We start from the raw sequence: 20071 nt of genomic DNA on the forward strand, positions 1-20071 counted from the left end.
TGCAATAATTTAACATTCAAGTCTTGAAATTAATTTAGTAACAACATAAAGTATATTTTTAATATTTGTTAAAAAAATGACTGAATCTGAGTAGCACTGATACGAATATTAACTGATGTCTCTAGGAAATTGTTATTTTTTCCCTAATATTTAACCATTGTCGATAGCCATTCATCATTACACAGCTATCAATTTTAACATTTATTAAATTAAAATTCAAACTTCTAATTTAATTGAACTTAAAACAACCTTCACATAAAACCATTATTTATCTGTGCCCTTCAGTGACTATAAAATATTCAGAAATTGAATAAAGTTATCAAACTAGAAACTTTCTTAATTATAGATGAATCCTAAAAGCTCTAAGTTATTGATTCCCTCTTTTTTGTTCTTTGATTAACAGACATCACAGCAGCTGGGTTATTATGTTATTTGGATGCTATTACTTTAAGAGCTGCTGCTGAACGTGACGTAGATCCGACACATATGCTCGAAGTTTCATTCGTGCTTTAATATGCAATGATACAGACTAAAGCACCGTATATGTGCCTGCAATTGAAGTGCGCATGCTATGAGCACAGTATAACGGCTGATAGGACAGGTAAGTTCATTTTTACTGACATATGGCCTGACCACATCTCAACTGATCACAGTTCACTGCTGCTCTACTAAAGCTCCCTCATCACCTGTACCTTTTCCATCCAAGTTTGAAAAGAGCCTGGCACTGAAGTTAAGTTGGAGTGCCTGTTTGAAAAGTCTCCCATTTGATGTAGTCGTAAAGCCATTAAATAAACGCATTTCTTGTCAAGAAAATAAAGAGAAGCAGCAGTTGTGAGTGGGGTGGCAAAACATAATAGGTTTACTATACAAAACCACACAGACTCTTGTTCTCCTCTCCTCCACTATGAACATTAGCCCCACTTGGCCCATTATCTTAGAGAGGAAGCACTCTTAACAAGGGTTCTAATTACTACTCTACTTTCAGTACCAGCAGCAACAGGTTACACATATACATAAACAAACAAATGAGTCCACACACACACACACACACACACACACACACACACACACACACACACACACACACACACACACACACACACACACACACACACACACACACACAGAAACTTTAGGAACCCCACCAAGGGAGTCTTTCTCTTCTCTTAAATCTGTCTCCTTTTACTATTGCCCACTGAAGACGGTCCACTCAGGAGTCAGAGACGGAGATATAAATACACATACATGCACACAAAAGACTTTCCCAGCAAGTCCTTGGTTTGTCACTGCTAACAATGACAATGCAAAGAAGAATCCAGTTATATTATATTCATAGCTAACTTATTTCATGCTACCATTAAGTGTTTTACATATTACACATCACGAGTTAGTGACATATAGTTGACACATAGTTAATTAATTACTCAGGAAATACAACTTGATTAAAAAATGAGTCAAATGATGTCAGACATATTGGCACAAACATAACTGACTTGAGATAAAACAAACAACATTCCTGAAAGGAAGTCAGCTGATTAACACAGTGGACATTTGAAATGTCTAAATTTCACAGCATTACATACAATATTATGTAATGCAAATAATGCTTTTTTCATAACTACATTTTTGTTAGACCTTTTGCATTTAGGTTCTGTATGAAAGCTCATTTCCACCACAGAACAAATATATAAAAGGTAATTGCAATTTTTCAATCTCATAATTCAAACCTCGCAATCTCACAATTCTGAGTTCGTATCTCACAATTCTATGTTCATATCTCATAACCTTGCAATTTTGAGTTTGTATCTTGCAATTCTGAGTTCGTATCTCACAATTCTACGTTCATATCTCATAACCTAGTTTTTTTTATTTCACAATTCTACGTTCATATCTCGTAACCTTGCAATTTTGAGTTTGTATCTTGCAATTCTGAGTTTGTATCTCACAATTCTGAGTTTATCTAGCAAATTCTGAGTTCGTATCTTGCAATCTTGCAGTTTATTTCTTACAATTCTGAGTTTGTATTTTTGCAATTCAGAGTTTGTATCTTGCAATTCCGAGTTCGTATCTTGCAATCTTGCAGTTTATTTCTTACAATTCTGAGTTTGTATTTTTGCAATTCAGAGTTTGTATCTTGCAATTCAGAGTTCGTATCTTGCAATTCAGAGTGCGTAACTTGCAATTCAGAGTTTGTATCTTGCAATTCTGAGTTTGTGTCTTGCAATTCTGAGTTTGTGTCTTGCAATTCTGAGTTTGTGTCTTGCAATTCCGAGTTCGTATCTTGCAATTCCGAGTTCGTATCTTGCAATCTTGCAGTTTATTTCTTACAATTCTGAGTTTGTATTTTTGCAATTCAGAGTTCGTATCTTGCAATTCCGAATTCGTATCTTGCAATCTTGCAGTTTATTTCTTACAATTCAGAGTTCGTATCTTGCAATTCAGAGTTCGTATCTTGCAATTCCGAGTTTGTATCTTGCAATTCCGAGTTTGTGTCTTGCAATTCTGAGTTTGTGTCTTGCAATTCTGAGTTTGTGTCTTGCAATTCTGAGTTTGTGTCTTGCAATTCCGAGTTCGTATCTTGCAATTCCGAGTTCGTATCTTGCAATCTTGCAGTTTATTTCTTACAATTCTGAGTTCGTATCTTGCAATTCAGAGTTCGTATCTTGCAATTCCGAGTTCGTATCTTGCAATTCCGAGTGCGTAACTTGCAATTCCGAGTTTGTATCTTGCAATTCTGAGTTTGTGTCTTGCAATTCCGAGTTCGTATCTTGCAATCTTGCAGTTTATTTCTTACAATTCTGAGTTTGTATTTTTGCAATTCAGAGTTCGTATCTTGCAATTCCGAATTCGTATCTTGCAATCTTGCAGTTTATTTCTTACAATTCTGAGTTCGTATCTTGCAATTCAGAGTTCGTATCTTGCAATTCCGAGTGCGTAACTTGCAATTCCGAGTGCGTAACTTGCAATTCCGAGTTTGTATCTTGCAATTCTGAGTTTGTGTCTTGCAATTCTGAGTTTGTCTTGCAATTCTGAGTTTGTGTCTTGCAATTCCGAGTTCGTATCTTGCAATCTTGCAGTTTATTTCTTACAATTCTGAGTTTGTATTTTTGCAATTCAGTTTGTATCTTGCAATTCTGAGTTCGTATCTTGCAATCTTGCAGTTTATTTCTTACAATTCTGAGTTTGTATTTTTGCAATTCAGAGTTCGTATCTTGCAATTCAGAGTTCGTATCTTGCAATTCCGAGTGCGTAACTTGCAATTCCGAGTGCGTAACTTGCAATTCCGAGTTTGTATCTTGCAATTCTGAGTTTGTGTCTTGCAATTCTGAGTTTGTGTCTTGCAATTCTGAGTTTGTGTCTTGCAATTCTGAGTTTGTGTCTTGCAATTCTGAGTTTGTATCTTGCAATTCTGAGTTTGTATCTTGCAATTCTGAGTTTGTGTCTTGCAATTCCGAGTTCGTATCTTGCAATTCCGAGTTCGTATCTTGCAATTTCGAGTTCGTATCTTGCAATTCCGAGTTCGTATCTTGCAATTCCGAGTTCGTATCTTGCAATTCCGAGTTTGTGTTTTGCGATTCCGAGTTTGTGTCTTGCAATTCTGAGTTTGTGTCTTGCAATTCTGAGTTTGTGTCTTGCAATTCTGAGTTTGTGTCTTGCAATTCTGAGTTTGTATCTTGCAATTCTGAGTTCGTAATTTGCAATTCTGAGTTCGTGTCTTGCAATTCCGAGTTCGTGACTTGCAATTCTGAGTTTGTATCTTGCAATTCTGAGTTCGTAATTTGCAATTCTGAGTTCGTGTCTTGCAATTCCGAGTTCGTAACTTGCAATTCTGAGTTTGTATCTTGCAATTCTGAGTTTGTATCTTGCAATTCCGATTTCGTATCTTGCAATTCTGAGTTTGTATCTTGCAATTCTGAGTTTGTGTCTTGCAATCTCGCAATTCTGAGTTTTTATCTTGCAATTCTGTAATTCTGAGTTTGTGTCTCGCAATTCAGAGTTTGTATCTTGCAATCTCGCAGTTTGTTTCTTGCAATTCTGAGTTCGTATCTCGCAATTCTGAGTTCGTATCTCACAATTTTGCAATTCAGAATTTGTATCTTGCAATTCTGAGTTTGTATTTTTGCAATTCAGAGTTTGTATCTTGCAATCTCGCAGTTTGCATCTTGCAATTCTGAGTTCGTATCTCGCAATTCTGAGTTCGTATCTCACAATTCTGAGTTTATTTAGCAAATTCTGAGTTCGTATCTTGCAATCTTGCAGTTTATTTCTTACAATTCTGAGTTTGTATTTTTGCAATTCAGAGTTTGTATCTTGCAATTCCGAGTTTGTATTTCGCAATTCTGAGTTCGTATCTCACAATTCTGAGTTTATCTAGCAAATTCTGAGTTTGTATCTTGCAATCTTGCAGTTTATTTCTTACAATTCTGAGTTTGTATTTTGCAATTCAGAGTTTGTATCTTGCAATTCAGAGTTCGTCTCTTGCAATTCCGAGTTCGTATCTTGCAATTCCGAGTTCGTATCTTGCAATTCCGAGTTCGTATCTTGCAATTCCGAGTTCATATCTTGCAATTCTGAGTTCGTGTCTTGCAATTCTGAGTTTGTGTCTAGCAATTCTGAGTTTGTGTCTTGCAATTCTGAGTTTGTATCTTGCAATTCTGAGTTTGTATCTTGCAATTCTGAGTTTGTGTCTCGCAATTCTGAGTTTGTATCTCGCAATTCTGAGTTTGTATCTTGCAATCTTGCAGTTTATTTCTTACAATTCTGAGTTTGTATTTTTGCAATTCAGAGTTTGTATCTTGCAATTCTGAGTTTGTATTTTTACAATTCAGAGTTCGTATCTTGCAATTCCGAGTTCGTATCTTGCAATTCCGAGTTCGTATCTTGCAATTCTGAGTTTGTGTCTTGCAATACTGAGTTTGTGTCTTGCAATTCTGTAATTCTGAGTTTGTGTCTCACAATTCTGAGTTTGTATCTTGCAATCTTGCAGTTTATTTCTTACAATTCTGAGTTTGTATTTTGCAATTCAGAGTTTGTATCTTGCAATTCTGAGTTTGCATTTTTACAATTCAGAGTTCTTATCTTGCAATTCCGAGTTCGTATCTTGCAATTCCGAGTTCGTATCTTGCAATTCCGAGTTCGTATCTTGCAATTCCGAGTTCGTATCTTGCAATTCCGAGTTTGTGTCTTGCAATTCCGATTTCGTATCTTGCAATTCCGAGTTCGTATCTTGCAATTCTGAGTTTGTGTCTTGCAATTCCGCTTTCGTATCTTGCAATTCTGAGTTCGTAACTTGCAATTCTGAGTTTTTATCTTGCAATTCTGTAATTCTGAGTTTGTGTCTCCCAATTCTGAATTTGTATCTTGCAATTCTGAATTTGTATCTTGCAATTCTGAGTTTTTATCTTGCAATTCTGTAATTCTGAGTTCGTGTCTCGCAATTCTGAATTTGTATCTTGTAATTCTGAATTTGTATCTTGCAATTCTGAGTTTGTGTCTTGCAATTCTGAGTTTGTGTCTTGCAATTCTGAGTTTGTGTCTTGCAATTCTGAGTTTGTGTCTTGCAATTCTGAGTTTGTGTCTTGCAATTCTGAGTTTGTGTCTTGCAATTCTGAGTTCATAGCTCACAATTCTGAGTTTGTATTTTGTAATTCTGAGTTTGTATCTTGCAACTTTGAGTTTGTGTCTTGCAATTCTGAGTTTGTATCTTGCAATTCAGAATTTGTATCTTGCAATTCTGAGTTTGTATCTTGCAATTCTGAGTTCGTATCTCAGAATTCTGAGTTTGTATCTCACAATTCAGAGTTCAAATCTCACAATTCTAAGTTCGTAACTCGCAATTTTGAGTTTATACCTCACGATTCTGGCTGAAGATAAAAAGTTAGGATTTTCTTTTTTATTTATTTTTAGATTTTTTTTCTCCCATGGCAAAAAAGCTTCTATATTTAAATTTAACCAACTGGTCTGGTTATTTATAGTTGATGTATGAAATCAGGTTCACACAGCTGTTCCATCAGAGTAAGTATGAACATGTACTATGAACATGACAAACAGAAAGTGATCAAATGTGTCACCAAATGTGGTGAAGAACTAACCTTAATCATTTGGGCCACGTAGCTCTCGGGTCCTGTGTACTCGGTGGGGTCCTTCACCTTCACCAAGACCAGAAAGTACAAATAGTGCCACATGCTGTGCTCTGACTTGATGTGCTCCTCAAACGACACGGTCTTGTTATCAAACTTGTCTCTCTCAAGGCCTGAAAATGAACAGATAATAAAAATGAAAGATTCTTCAAAGAAAAAGCCCACTCTGTCTATCAAAATCATTTGTTTTATTCATGGTATTCCATGTTTATAGTCACAATAAAGCTTTCTCCCACATCTCTTATTCTCTAACATAGTCTTTATGTCCTCTTTAGTGAAGTAAATGTCACCATGATCATAGCTGAATCCATCAAATAAAAAGCCCTGTCACAGTCCTCATATACAAATTCAAAGGAAGTCAGAGTAATAGAATGTGACAGGGCATGACATCTGCTTAGAGCCGCCCCACTGGCTAGTTCCATGCCATTCTAAGATGTTCGCTGCTGTGCAGATGTTAAAAAGAGCTGTTTTAAAGGGCCTATATTCTACACTTTTGTTGCATTTTATGTTTTGCATTAAAAAAACAATTCAGTTTTATTGGACAATATTGATTGATCATCAATATTGATGATTTTTAAAAATACTTTGATTCACACCAATTTGCAAAAGAATCATTGATACCAAAAGTAGGGCTGCCAAATCGATTAATCGTGATTAATTACAACCAAAATAAATGTTTGCATAATGTATGTGTGTAATTTTCTTAAATAAACACATGTATGCATGTGTGTTTATAAAGTATATGCATATACATATATACACATATATTACATAAACAAAATTCTTTTATGCAATTAATTGCGATTAATCGATTTGACAGCCCTGATTAAAAGATGAATTGAATCAATGAAAAGTTAAAAGAAAAAATATTTTAAGGTTTTTAATGACCACAGACCCTGCTACTCTTTTTTTATTTATGTGGAAAAGAGCAGCTTACACATTCTACTAAATATCTTTGTTTTATAGCAAGGACAACTGATATGATTGTATGTTTCCAACAAACAAGACATACCACAAATGAAGCAGGTGGTCTTTAGAATTTCTTCCTTTCTCTGTTTCTCACTCCTCAGGTCAGCGAAGGTGTCAATGATCACACCAAAGATGAGGTTCAACACAATGATGATGACAATGAAGAAGAACAAGAGGTCATACACGACACGTGCCGGGAACATGGGCTCCTGAGGAGCAACAGTAAGGGGGGTTATGAATGAAGATATTATATATATATATATATATACACATACATACATACATACACACACACACACACACACACACACACACAAACTTTATATACTGTATTTCATTTCTAAAAGCCTAAAAGAGCTAAAGTACTCAAAAAAATATTTTTTCTATTATTGATCCGTAGTTTTCAATCATCCCTAAAATAGACCCTTTGAAGCTGGCGTGACTGATTTTGCAATGCTTCAAAGCGTACAGACAGATGCTCAGAGAGAGTATAACCGAATGCAGGGGTCTGTAAAAGCAGGATGTACAGATGCCTGCAGATTCCACAGCTTTAAACATGGATTATACTGACAGTATTAGTGACGCTGGAAAGGATTTATTGGCGTATCTCATGTCTGAGTGTGCTGCGTTGATGATATTCTGTTCACCTCTTTGGAGAGCTTGCGCAGAACATCTGCGATTCCTCCTCCGTTCCTCAGCCCATGGTTCAGAACCGTAATGATGCACATCAGCAGGGTGTCACACACGCGCTCTGTACCGTCTTCATCCTCTTTTTCCACTGGGATGAACACAGAAATATACAGACACTGATGAAATAACAGTTTCAAACAGTTATGACACAATATATACATATATATTCAGGATTACCTACATATTTAGATGTATAATTCTCTATTCAGATTTATAACTGTATATTATATATATTATATATATATTCCATGGAATGTCTGGATACTGGATTCTGATTGGCTGGCAGGTATGCAGTAAAACCGTTTAATGCACAGGTAGTTCCAAGTCAGTTTAATTACCGTTCTATATTAATGCGCTGCTTTAATTGATGCATGTAATGCACACACAGATAAACTTCTTATCAGCTCTTGCCCGCGATTCTTATTAAAATAGCCTATATACTAGATCGGTACATTATATTCCTCATCAACGAAGTGGTAAAACTGCTGTTTTTGAATGAATTCATTGTTTGTAGAGAGAGACGCGCAGACGCACAGCATGCAAGCAGGTACGCACATACACAGACACAGTCTACGATATACACACACACACACAACTGTCATCTCTCTCTCGCCTTCTCTCGGTCGATCGATAATTTACTGAAACAAATGCTATAATGTATTCAAATAAATGTGATCTTACCGGACTATTTCATCTCTGTGTCTGATTTGAAGCAGGCAGAATGTTAGAGCTGCGTGTCATAACTGACGAAAATAACCGTCTTTTTTACCCATTCGGTAAAATTTTAACTTGTCTATAACTTTGCAAATGACCATGGAATAAGCGGGATAATCAACGGCTTGCCGTGCATTAAAGGATTTAAAATGCACTTCGCGTCGGGTGGTTTAAAATCATTTAATGCACGGCAAACCGTTGATTATCCCTTAGATATATATATATATATATCTCTCGGAAAAAAACAAAAACAAAAAAACACACGCACACACACTGTGAACACACACCGGAGCAGTGGGCAGCCATTGCTCCAGCGCCCGGGGAGCAACTGGGGGTTCAGTGCCTTGCTCAAGGGCACTTCAGCCATGGTATTAAAGGTGGAAAGAGCGCTGTTCATTCACAATCCCCACCTTCAATTCCTGCAACCAGCCCAACTCTCTCACCATTAGGCCACGGCTGCCCCCAATAAAGGTGGGTTTCAAACTTAGCAAGTCACGTTTGAAAGGCAGCAGTTTATCTCTTGCGCCACTGAGCTTGTAGTAATTATCTGATAAGTAATTATCTATTCAGATTTAGAATTATATATTCAGATGTATAATTATCTATTCAGATTTATAACAAGATATTCAGGATTTTTACTTACATATTTAAATATATAGATATATATTCTGAATTTTAAATATATATTTATTTATTTATATTTGGATGTTTATATTATATATATTCAGAATTATAACCATATATTCAATATTTTACATATGCATTTATTTCCATATTTAGATACATAATCTATTCAGAACTATAACTATATATTAAATATAATTACATTATAACACACACACCGTTTGTATAACTACACATTCAAACTATACTTATAATCATCTATTCAGATTTGAGAATTTACATTTTATTCATATATGTGAGCCTGGACCACAAAACTAGTCATAAGGGTTAATTATTTATACATCAACTCATAGATAAGATCTGAATAAATAACCGTTTCATTGATGTATGGTTTGTTAGGATAGGACAATATTTGGCCGAGATACAACTATTTGAAAATCTGGAATCTGAGGGTGCAAAAAAATTTAAATATTGAAAAAAATCAAAATAAAGGTCAAAATAAAGTTCTTAGCAATGCATATTACTCATCAAAATTAAGTTTTAATATATATACGGTAGTAAATTTATCAAATATATTCATGGAACATGATTTTTACTTAATATCCTAATGATTATTGGCATAAAAGAAAAATCAATCATTTTAACCCATACAATGTACAGTCGTGGCCAAAAGTTTTGAGAATTACATAAATATTGGAAATTGGAAAAGTTGCTGCTTAAGTTTTTATAATAGTCATTTGCATATACTCCAGAATGTTATGAAGAGTGATCAGATGAATTGCATAGTCCTTCTTTGCCATGAAAATTAACTTAATCCCGAAAAAAACTTTCCACTGCATTTCATTGCTGTCATTAAAGGACCTAATGAGATCATTTCAGCAATAGTCTTGTTAACTCAGGTGAGAATGTTATCAAGCACAAGGCTGGACATCATTACAGTATGTCAGGCTGATTGGGTTAGAATGGCAGACTTGACATGTTAAAAGGAGGGTAATGCTTGAAATCACTGTTCTTCCATTGTTAACCATGGTGACCTGCAAAGAAACGCGTGCAGCCATCATTGCGTCGCATAAAAATGGCTTCACAGGCAAGGATATTGTGGCTACTAAGATTGCACCTAAATCAACAATTTATAGGATCATCAAGAACTTCAAGGAAAGAGGTTAAATTCTTGTTAAGGGCGTCCAAGAAAGTCCAGCAAGCGCCAGGATCGTCTCCTAAAGAGGATTCAGCTGCGGGATCGGAGTGCCACCAGTGCAGAGCTTGCTCAGGAATGGCAGCAGGCAGGTGTGAGCGCATCTGCACACACAGTGAGGCCAAGACTTTTGGAAGATGGCCTGGTGTCAAGAAGGGCAGCAAAGAAGCCACTTCTCTCCAAAAAAAACATCAGGGACAGATTGATCTTCTGCAAAAAGTATGACGAATGGACTGCTGAGGACTGGGGCAAAGTCATATTCTCTGAAGAAGCCTCTTTCCGATTGTTTGGGGCATCTGGAAAAAGGCTTGTCCGGAGAAGAAAAGGTGAGCGCTACATCAGTCCTGTGTCATGCCAACAGTAAAGCATCCTGAGACCATTCATGTGTGGGGTTGCTTCTCATCCAAGGGAGTGGGCTCACTCACAATTTTGCCCCAAAACACAGCCATGAATAAAGAATGGTACCAAAACACCCTCCAACAGCAACTTCTTCCAACAATCCAACAACAGTTTGGTGAAGAACAATGCATTTTCCAGCAGAGAGCACCGTGCCGTGCCATAAGGCAAAAATGATAACTAAGTGGCTCGGGGACCAAAACGTTGAAATTTTGGGTCCATGGCCTGGAAACTCCCCAGATCTTAATCCCAGACCCAAGAACTTGTGGTCAATCCTCAAGAGGCGGGTGGAAAAACAAAAACCCACTAATTCTGACAAACTCCAAGAAGTGATTATGAAAGAATGGGTTGCTATCAGTCAGGATTTGGTGCAGAAGTTGATTGAGAGCATGCCCAGTCGAATTGCAGAGGTCCTGAAAAAGAAGGGCCAACACTGCAAATACTGACTCTTTGCATAAATGTCATGTAATTGCCGATAAAAGCCTTTGAAACGTATGAAGTGCTTGTAATTATATTTCAGTACATCACAGAAACAACTGAAACAAAGAGCTAAAAGAAGTTTAGCAGCAAACTTTGTGAAAACTAATATTTGTGTCATTCTCAAAACTTTTGGCCACGACTGTATTTTTGGCTATTACTACAAATATACCCAGGCTACTTAAGATTGGTTTTGTGGTCCAGGGTCACATATATAAACATAAATTAAGATTTGATAGTGATGGTTGATGATGGTTCAGCCAAGTTTATCAGTCATTCCTTCGCTCTATTTCAATCAAAAGCAAATTAGAGGAATTTTCACTAGTGGACTTCACAGTACTGTATATATCAGTTTTAAAAGTACAAGAAACAGAGACTGAGAAAAGACACAAAGCAAGTAAGATGGGAAGATTAAAGGAACAAGCTTGAAAAGGTAAGTAAGGAGTAAGTGAGGGACACAGAGAAAGTCTACATAGGTCAAAAGAAAGAAAGAGGGCGAGAGTGTGAGAAAGAAAGGGAGCGCACGTGTTGATACCTAGAAGCACAGGTGATCTTTAAAGACTCACAGGGCAAAGCAGAACAAACAGCACATGAGTCATCTCCTCAACACACACACACACACACACACACACACACACACACACACACACACACACACTCTCACGGGTCATCTCAGCACCTTAACCTCGATAACAGATTCACAGGATCAACCCTTCACAAACAAACACTTAGGGAAAACCATAAACACACACACACACAAATATCACACAACATGTCACCACTGCTGCAGATTATGCAAGAACATTAAGCAGAAGGGTGAGACAGAGGTGAAATCAAAAAAGAAACTGCAGTGCTACACAGTAAACACTGAATTATTCTTGATGTCCTTTTCAATGTGACACTCAAACCATGGAATTCAAATTCTAAATTTTACAGCCTAATGACACTCAAGCACAGCTGTATGGTGTGGTGTATTGATCAATATGGTCAACTGTGGTTAAAAAGAAAGTGGGCTGCTATGTTTATTTTTTTGTCCATTTCAAAGTTTTTATGTATGGCCTAAGTGTCCAGAAATATTTTGGGGCTACTGTAAATATACTGACTTACCGTGGTGAGAACTAAAAGGCGAGTTAGAACAGGTCTCACTCAGGCAAGTCATAGACTCCTTCACATTCGTCTTCTCTAAAAGACAAACCAAACAAAAATTCATGAGTTCTATACACTTTTTGGTAAAAATTTCATAGCATGTGCTTAACAACTCAAAAGTCAAAGGTGTTGTTTTATGTTGTATTCCAGTGCATGCGTACATGCGTGTGCCCTTTTTGTCCCCAGTGCTTGTGCAGTGATGCAGTGCACAGAGGAAGTGATTACATAAGGGAGTGTGGCCATTGCTGGGTTATGCAACAGGTGCCATGTGCTAGCAGGTCCTCTCTCACCTCAACACAGCTACATGGCCATGTGTGTTCATATAAACACATGTACACAACACACAAATATTCACCTTCACATGTTCGCATGAGACAGAGTGCATACTGGATACCTCACAGATGTGGTAATCTCTCTAAAAAAGGCATTTTAATGCTCAAACTAAGTTGTTTACACATGCTATGCAGCATTGCACATTAGCACATGATATTAATTTCATCCATGCAGAACATTTGGGAAATATGAAACGAAAGACCAAAACCACAAGTTATACGCAATGTGCAGCTGGAAAGATTGGAGGCCGCCACGGCGAGGAGCATGACGGGGACATCATGTACACTTCATGCTTACTTAAGGCAGGGAGGCGGTCGACTTCCATGAGGAAGTCATCTTTAAAGAAGAGGAAGCCCACGATGGAGAAGAGGTAGACCAGGATGATCGCCAGAACAGCTGTGAGGAAGATGGAGCGGCCGTTCTTTGTCACACTTCTCATTACATTTAGGAGCGTTTCCTCTCTTCGGACAAGATCAAACAACTAGAGGGAATGGAAGAGAGGAGGAGGATATTATTACAATTATTATATTCTGAAGCCAAAAAGAAATTATTACATTTGTGTTAAAAAAAAAAATGAAAATTGTGTTATTAATTACTCATCCTCATGATGTTACAAACCCGTAAGAGCTTTATTCATCTTCAGAAGATGAATTAAGATATTCGAGAGAAATCCGAGAGCGTTTTGACCTTGCACAGACAGCAATGTAATTACCACATCCAAGGCCCAGATAAGTAGTAAGAACATAGTTAAACTACTTCCTGTGACATCAGTGGTTCAACTGTAATTTTATGAAGCTACAAGAATATGTTTTATGCACAAAGAAAACAAAAATGACTTTATTCACTGAGGGTGTTGTGTTGCCGTCTATGGTCAGAAAGCTCTCGTATTTCATCACAAATATAAAAAAAAAAAAAAAAAAAAAAAAAAGCGCCCTTTTAGACTTATTCTCAATTAATTTATATATAAAAAAAACTAACACTAGCTTCTCTGTTCTTGTTGTATTCTATCTATCTACTTTTAGGCCTCTAACACTAGCTTGCTTTTTCTTTTTTTTATTATATTTATTTTATTTTTCTTTATTATATAATTAAAAAAACCCTTGATACATATACTGCTAAATGAGACTTGTGATAGCACTGCATGTTATTGCTCTTTTGTTGTTTTGATTGCTTCCATTGTCCTCTTTTGTAAGTCGCTTTGGATAAAAGGGTCTGCTAAATGTCTAAATGTAAATGTTTCTTGAGCGCTAAATCAGCGTATTACGAAGGATCATTTGACACTCAAGATTAAAGTAATAGAAGCTAAACATTTAGATTTGCCATCACAGGAATAAATTATGTTTTAAAATATAAACATTTTTAATATTTTACAATAATTTTCCATTTAGTATATTTTTGATCAATTAATTGCATAAGAAACTTTCATAAACAGTAAAAATCTTGCTAATCCCAAACTTTTGAACAGTAATGTGTTTTTTATTTCTTACAATTAAAAACTAACAGTATTTGCAATTAACCATATGATATCTGTCCAGTGTCTAGAAGCTAGAATGAAAAAAATTGTTAATGTGTTAAATTATGTTAACTATTTAATTTTACGATCTAATGTACAGCGATAAAAAAATAAAAAATTGTATTATGTCAAAACAAGCATGCACTTTTAAACCTCTTAATTAAATCATTCATTTAATTTACTACTAAATTCTACTCCAAAAAGTGTGAAGTCATACCAGGATACTGTAGAAGAACTCGTGTACGAACAGACCCAGCATGCACACGATGACGTAACTGACGTGCAGAAGGAAGAAGATGTCCATGATAACTGCTTTGTACCCTCGTGTGAAAGTGCCCTGGTTCCCCACAAAACTAACCAGGAAGACGATTTTATTCAGCAGCTGTGAAAAGACATTAGAAGATAATGCTATAAGATTAGCGTCTGTACAAGCACATTAAAAGTTTCAACACTCTCAATTCAAACCCTTTTCTATGGAAGCCCTTTTTTTCGCCATGGAATACTTTTTTTTTTTTAAGTTAATTCTAACTTTTTATTTTACCATTGAAATCTTTTCTCAGGATTCTTTACATTTTGCAATCCTGTTATTCTCTGAATTCTGACTCTGCATCTCACAATTCAGTTTTTTTAGCCAGCACAGAATTAAAAAATACTTTTTATCTTACAATTCAGACTTTTCTTCTCAGAACCGTGAGTTTATATCTCGCAATTATGAGTTTATATCTAGCAATTTTGACCTAAACTCACACTTGCGAGAAAAGTCTAAATTGCGAGGTAAGAAGGTTTTAATTACCTGTTTTGTTTTTCTTATTATTCAGCAAAAATAGGCTTGAACCGTTTCCAACAATGACTATGATTTTCAGATCCATCTTTTCACACTGAGGACAACTGAGAGACTCATACTGTATGGAACTATTACAGAAGGGTTCAAACGATTACAGATGTTTTAGAAAGAAAACCAATGCATTAAGAGATGGGGGTGAAAACTTTTAGAATTTGTAGATCAGGGTAAATTCAACTTATTTTGTCTTCTGGGAAACATGCAAGTATCTTCTGTAGCTTCTGTTGGGCAGTACTAAATGAAAAAAGAGATATTTAGGCAAAATAAGTCAAACGTACACACCTTCATTCTGTTCAAAAGTTTTCACCCCCCGGCTCTTAACGCATCGTTCCTTCTGAAGCATCAATGAGCGTTTGAACTTCCTGTAATAGTTGCATATGAGACCCTCAGTTGTCCTCAGTGTGAAATGAAGGAATCTCAAATTTATACAGTCATTGTTAGAAATAGGGCTGGACAATATATCGACGATAAATCTCTGACAAGCTACGCCATATCGAGCTTAATATCGCATTCCATATTAAGCTCGATATGGCGTAGCTTGTCAGAGATTTACGTCTCTGTGTATTAATTGCCGCTCCAGCGGAACCTGAGCAGAACGCACGTGATGGAGATTTACTACTAATCAAAGCACCAGCTTCATTGACTAAACGCGCCTCACAATATCGTTCGATATATTGTCCAGCCCTAGTTAGAAAGGGGTCAAATAAACAAAAATGCAGAAAAATCAAAGAATTTGTGGGACCTGAAGGACTTATCTGAAGAACAGCAGACAGTTTAACTGTTCAGGACAAACAAGGGACTCACGAACAACTATCACTAAGCAAAAAAAAAAAAAAAAAAAAAACAGCTGTGGATCATTCAGGTAACAACACAGTATTAAGAATCAAGTGTATGTAAACTTTTGAAAAGGGCAATTTTTTTATAATATATGTAAACATTCTTTATGTTAAATATCTCATTCAGGTCAGTATTTTGTATGATCCCTCTTATTTTAGCAAAATAATTAACATTTTGCAGATTCTGCAAGGTGTACATAAACTTTTGACTTCAACTCTAAATCATACGTAGTTGGGAAAATAAATTAGCTTATAAATAAAAACTTTCAAATGAGAAGAAAATGTTTCATTATCCTTGGTGGCTGACATCAAAGTAAATGCATCTTTGTAGAAACTTGCCACATTAGGCAGACACCAATATGGCCAGTTGCGTGACATGCCCTCATCCTCAAAACCATGAGCAAGTTGAAAGAAAATATATAGGAGTTCACTTGCAATGAGAATAAACAGTTTGTGGCGACCACTAGAAGACGTGGCGAGTGGCGTGTAGTATAACAGATCCCAGACTCCTAGAATCTGTTTCAGCACATGTCTCTGTTGGTTCTTCATGTGGTGCCATAATGGCTGAGGAGACGCCAGCTTGAGCAGACGCAAACAGACTGACACAACAGAGGGACGTGTCAGCAGTTTGAAGGCGGAAGCTCCAGTTGGCTGGGAGAGAGGCATGAAATCGCTCTCGTTTTTTATCTGAACGCACATCAAGCACATCAGCCGCTTCTGTCATCGTAACTGACACTGATGCAAAATGGCAACACTGGTTCCTCTTCTGCCATCCTCCATATTTAGCCAGATATCGAGCGGCTTCTCAAAATTAATCGGTATTAGCGATTAATCAGTGAACATGAGGTGTTAGCGACTGGACTTTTCTAATAGGAGTTTGGTTGGTTTATACATTCAAAATACACTTTGACATTTAATCAATTCACGGACGCAGAGTGCTGACGAGCTTAATGAAGCGTGAATGGTTGATAATGAATTTGCCTTACGTTGGCAGCCCCCAAAAGCAGCAGTGTAGGTCCTAAGCCCAGCGTGTAAATAGAACGGAAGATGACGGTGACCAGAAACGCCAGGATACCTCCACGCGGGGGAAGAATAAACAATGTGAAGGTGCTCACGACCACTGCCACCCAAAGTAAGATGGACAAGAATGGCGGCAAGACACCTGAAAAACAGAACAAAGAACTGCATGAAAATTTGGGGGTGAACTACCCCTTTAAATTATGTCACTATTAAAGTTTTGATTTTTCCCAAATTCAGTTTTTCACTTGAAATTCTGTTTTAATCTCTTACTTAAAAAAGGATGTCTAACCAACTAAAAAAAAAAAAGAACAATTTATTGGAATAGTAAAAATTATATTGCCCTGTGAAACAGGTTTCATTTTTTGGCAGAAATTTTGTGTTGTCGGTTTTATTTTTTTGTGGATTTTATGTTATATATATGTAAAACTGGTAATCAAATCAAATCAAATCAAATCAAATCATAAAACTTCTTTTGATTAACCTTTTAAAAATAATAAATCAGTTTTGATTTTTCCCAAATTGTTTTACCTTAAATTATTTTGAATTCTGTTTTAAACACTTAATTGAATTTTAATAAATCAAAAAAGGATTTTTAATCAGTTAAATTAATAAAACTTTAATAATTTAATAATTATTAAATTATTAAAGGACTTTGTGTTTTCTGATTTATTACGAATTTATTATAAAAGATAAAATCATAAAACTTCATCTAATTAACCTTTCGAAACATAATTAGGTGGAATTTGAGCAATTTCTTAAATTTTTGGCGAACAAAATGCAGCACAACAAAAATTGATTCTAAACATAAATTTTAAGAATAGTGATATTCCTGTAAAAATAATATTTTTAGCATTAATTAATTACTTTGAGTACATTTCACTGTACAATATATATGTCATAATTTGTTCAAGTTAAACCAAATTTTGGCGGTTTGTATTTATGAACTTAAATATAAGTAAATATCAGTCTTTTTGCAGTTTAATATTCACAGACACTAGTTCATATCGAAATCTGACTAAGCCCTACTTTTAATTTATTAATCCAATAAATTCCACTTTATAAAATAATTTTTACTATGACTGGACTCCCAGTCTGCATTTTCCACAGTGCATTTTCCAATAGACTCATAATGACTGCCCGCTATTCTTCAGAAAAATCCTTCAGGTCCCATAACTTCTTTGATTTTTCAGCATTTTTGTGTATTTGAATCCTTTTCAACAATGACTGTATGATTTTGAGATCCATCTTTTCACACTGAGGACAACTGAGGGACTCATATGCAACTATTAGAAGATTGGGGTAAGTTTAACTTATTTTGTCTTCTGGGAAATAAGTATCTTCTGTAGGGCAGTACTAAATGAAAAAAAAAAAAATGATATCTAGGCAAGTAAAGAAAAATGTACACATCTTCATTCTGTTCAAAACTTTACACCTCCAGCTGCAATGCATAATTTTTCCTTCCAGAGCATCAATGAGCGTTTTAACCTTCTGTAATAGTTGCATATGAGTCTCTCAGTTGTTCTCAATGTGAAAAGATGGGTCTCAAAATCATACAGTCATTGTTGAACAGGGTTCAAATGCTGAAAAACCAAAGAATCTGTGAGACCTGAAGGACTTATCCGAAGAACGGCAGGCAGTTTAACTATTCAGGACAAACAAGGGACTCATGAAGAACCATCACTAAACAAAAACAAAAAACAAAAAAACTGCTGTGGATCATTCAGGTAACAACATATTATTAAAAATTAAGCGTATGAAAACTTTTGAACAGAGTCTTTTATATAAATTCAACTCTTATTTTCTCTTGTGGATCTTTATGTAAACACCTTTTATGTGAAATATCTTATTCAGGTCAGTACTAAATTAAAAATACCATGCATGTTGTATGATTATTTTGGTGAAATAATTAACATTTTGCAGATTCTGCAAGATGTATGTAAACTTTTGACCTCAACTGTATATCAAAAATCAAAGCCATACCTTCATCTCCATCATCTCCAAATGGGTAGAAAAGAGCCACAGCCAAGTTGATTAGCACAGCCAAGTTAAAGGAGATACTACCCCACAGAGATATATGTTTTGACACCCAGAAAAGTGGTGCATTATCTGCAAACACACACCAATACATCAGTATAACGACTCTGACACAGACTTAAACTGGTGATGAATTGTTACACTGCTTTTTGCACAAAGCAAAACAACCCACTTCTTATTTTCTTCTGCCACCTCATCTCATTGTAGAGATCATCAAACTGCTGGAAGAAGTCATTGACCTTGCTACCCTGGTCGTCTCGCTCTGTTGTGGTGAACACACGCACTTTTGATTCTTCTGTTAAGTACTCGCAGATGTTGGGCACAGGAAACACGATCTGTTCCATTGTGCGGTCATGGCGGACGATCTGAAATTTAAAAAAATGAGAAGATCAGGTGTCAATTATGTTTAACTGATACGTTTTGACTTAAATTATCTAATTAAGGCAGAGATAAGAAAATGAGACTTCAAATGTGTCATATTAAAGCTATGGAAAAGATGTAAATGATAAAGGTGCAAATTAAATCAGTGAAACAAAATGATCTTCATAAACTCTCAAACTGTCATACCTCTATCTGAGCAGTGTGGTTGGCATAGTATAGAAGCGCTGATTCTCCCTCGATGGTAGGGTCTGGGCCAGGTTTCAAACTCTGCTGGAGGTTTTTTCTGTGGCGTGCCAACTGATCATCAAAGACACTTCAGTCAACATGACAGATTCAACAGATTCAGAAACAGCAGCTCAATATCACGGCATTTCTTTAACTACAGGCACTTTTGGCTCTGTGGACTTTAAAAAGTAAACTCTCACTAGCAGATTTGTCTTCTAATCATTTTCTTTTCACCTCATCTCAAAGTTTTGATTTTCACCAAATTCTGTTTTCACTTTAAATTAGAGCTGCTAAATTGATTAATCGCGATTAATCGATTAAAAATAAAAGTTTATGTTTACATAATATATGTGTGTATACTGTGTATATTAATTATGTATATATAAACACACACACATATATATATATATACACACACACACACACACACACACACACACACACACACACACACACGTATATATAAAAAAATATTTGTATATATTTATATGTAAACACGTATAGAATTTGTATTATATATAAATATAAATATTTTAC

At 35.8% G+C, this 20071-nt stretch overlaps 1 protein-coding gene across 1 annotated transcript in view; it reads right to left on the reverse strand.

The window, feature by feature from the left end:
- The window catches only part of itpr2 (inositol 1,4,5-trisphosphate receptor, type 2), a 166415-nt gene that overhangs the window by 17417 nt on the left and 128927 nt on the right, over window positions 1–20071 (reverse strand). The window contains exons 51-60 of the mRNA XM_073850186.1: window positions 19496–19606; window positions 19101–19293; window positions 18875–19000; window positions 16861–17036; window positions 14415–14579; window positions 12982–13165; window positions 12313–12387; window positions 7757–7887; window positions 7153–7318; window positions 6093–6253 (exon numbers count right to left, since the gene is read on the reverse strand). Coding sequence (XP_073706287.1) covers window positions 6093–6253; window positions 7153–7318; window positions 7757–7887; window positions 12313–12387; window positions 12982–13165; window positions 14415–14579; window positions 16861–17036; window positions 18875–19000; window positions 19101–19293; window positions 19496–19606 — 1488 coding nt within the window. The remainder of the gene's footprint in view (window positions 1–6092; window positions 6254–7152; window positions 7319–7756; window positions 7888–12312; window positions 12388–12981; window positions 13166–14414; window positions 14580–16860; window positions 17037–18874; window positions 19001–19100; window positions 19294–19495; window positions 19607–20071) is intronic.

The sequence above is a fragment of the Garra rufa genome, chromosome 11 (genome assembly GCF_049309525.1).
Source record: "Garra rufa chromosome 11, GarRuf1.0, whole genome shotgun sequence".
NCBI lineage: Eukaryota > Metazoa > Chordata > Actinopteri > Cypriniformes > Cyprinidae > Garra > Garra rufa.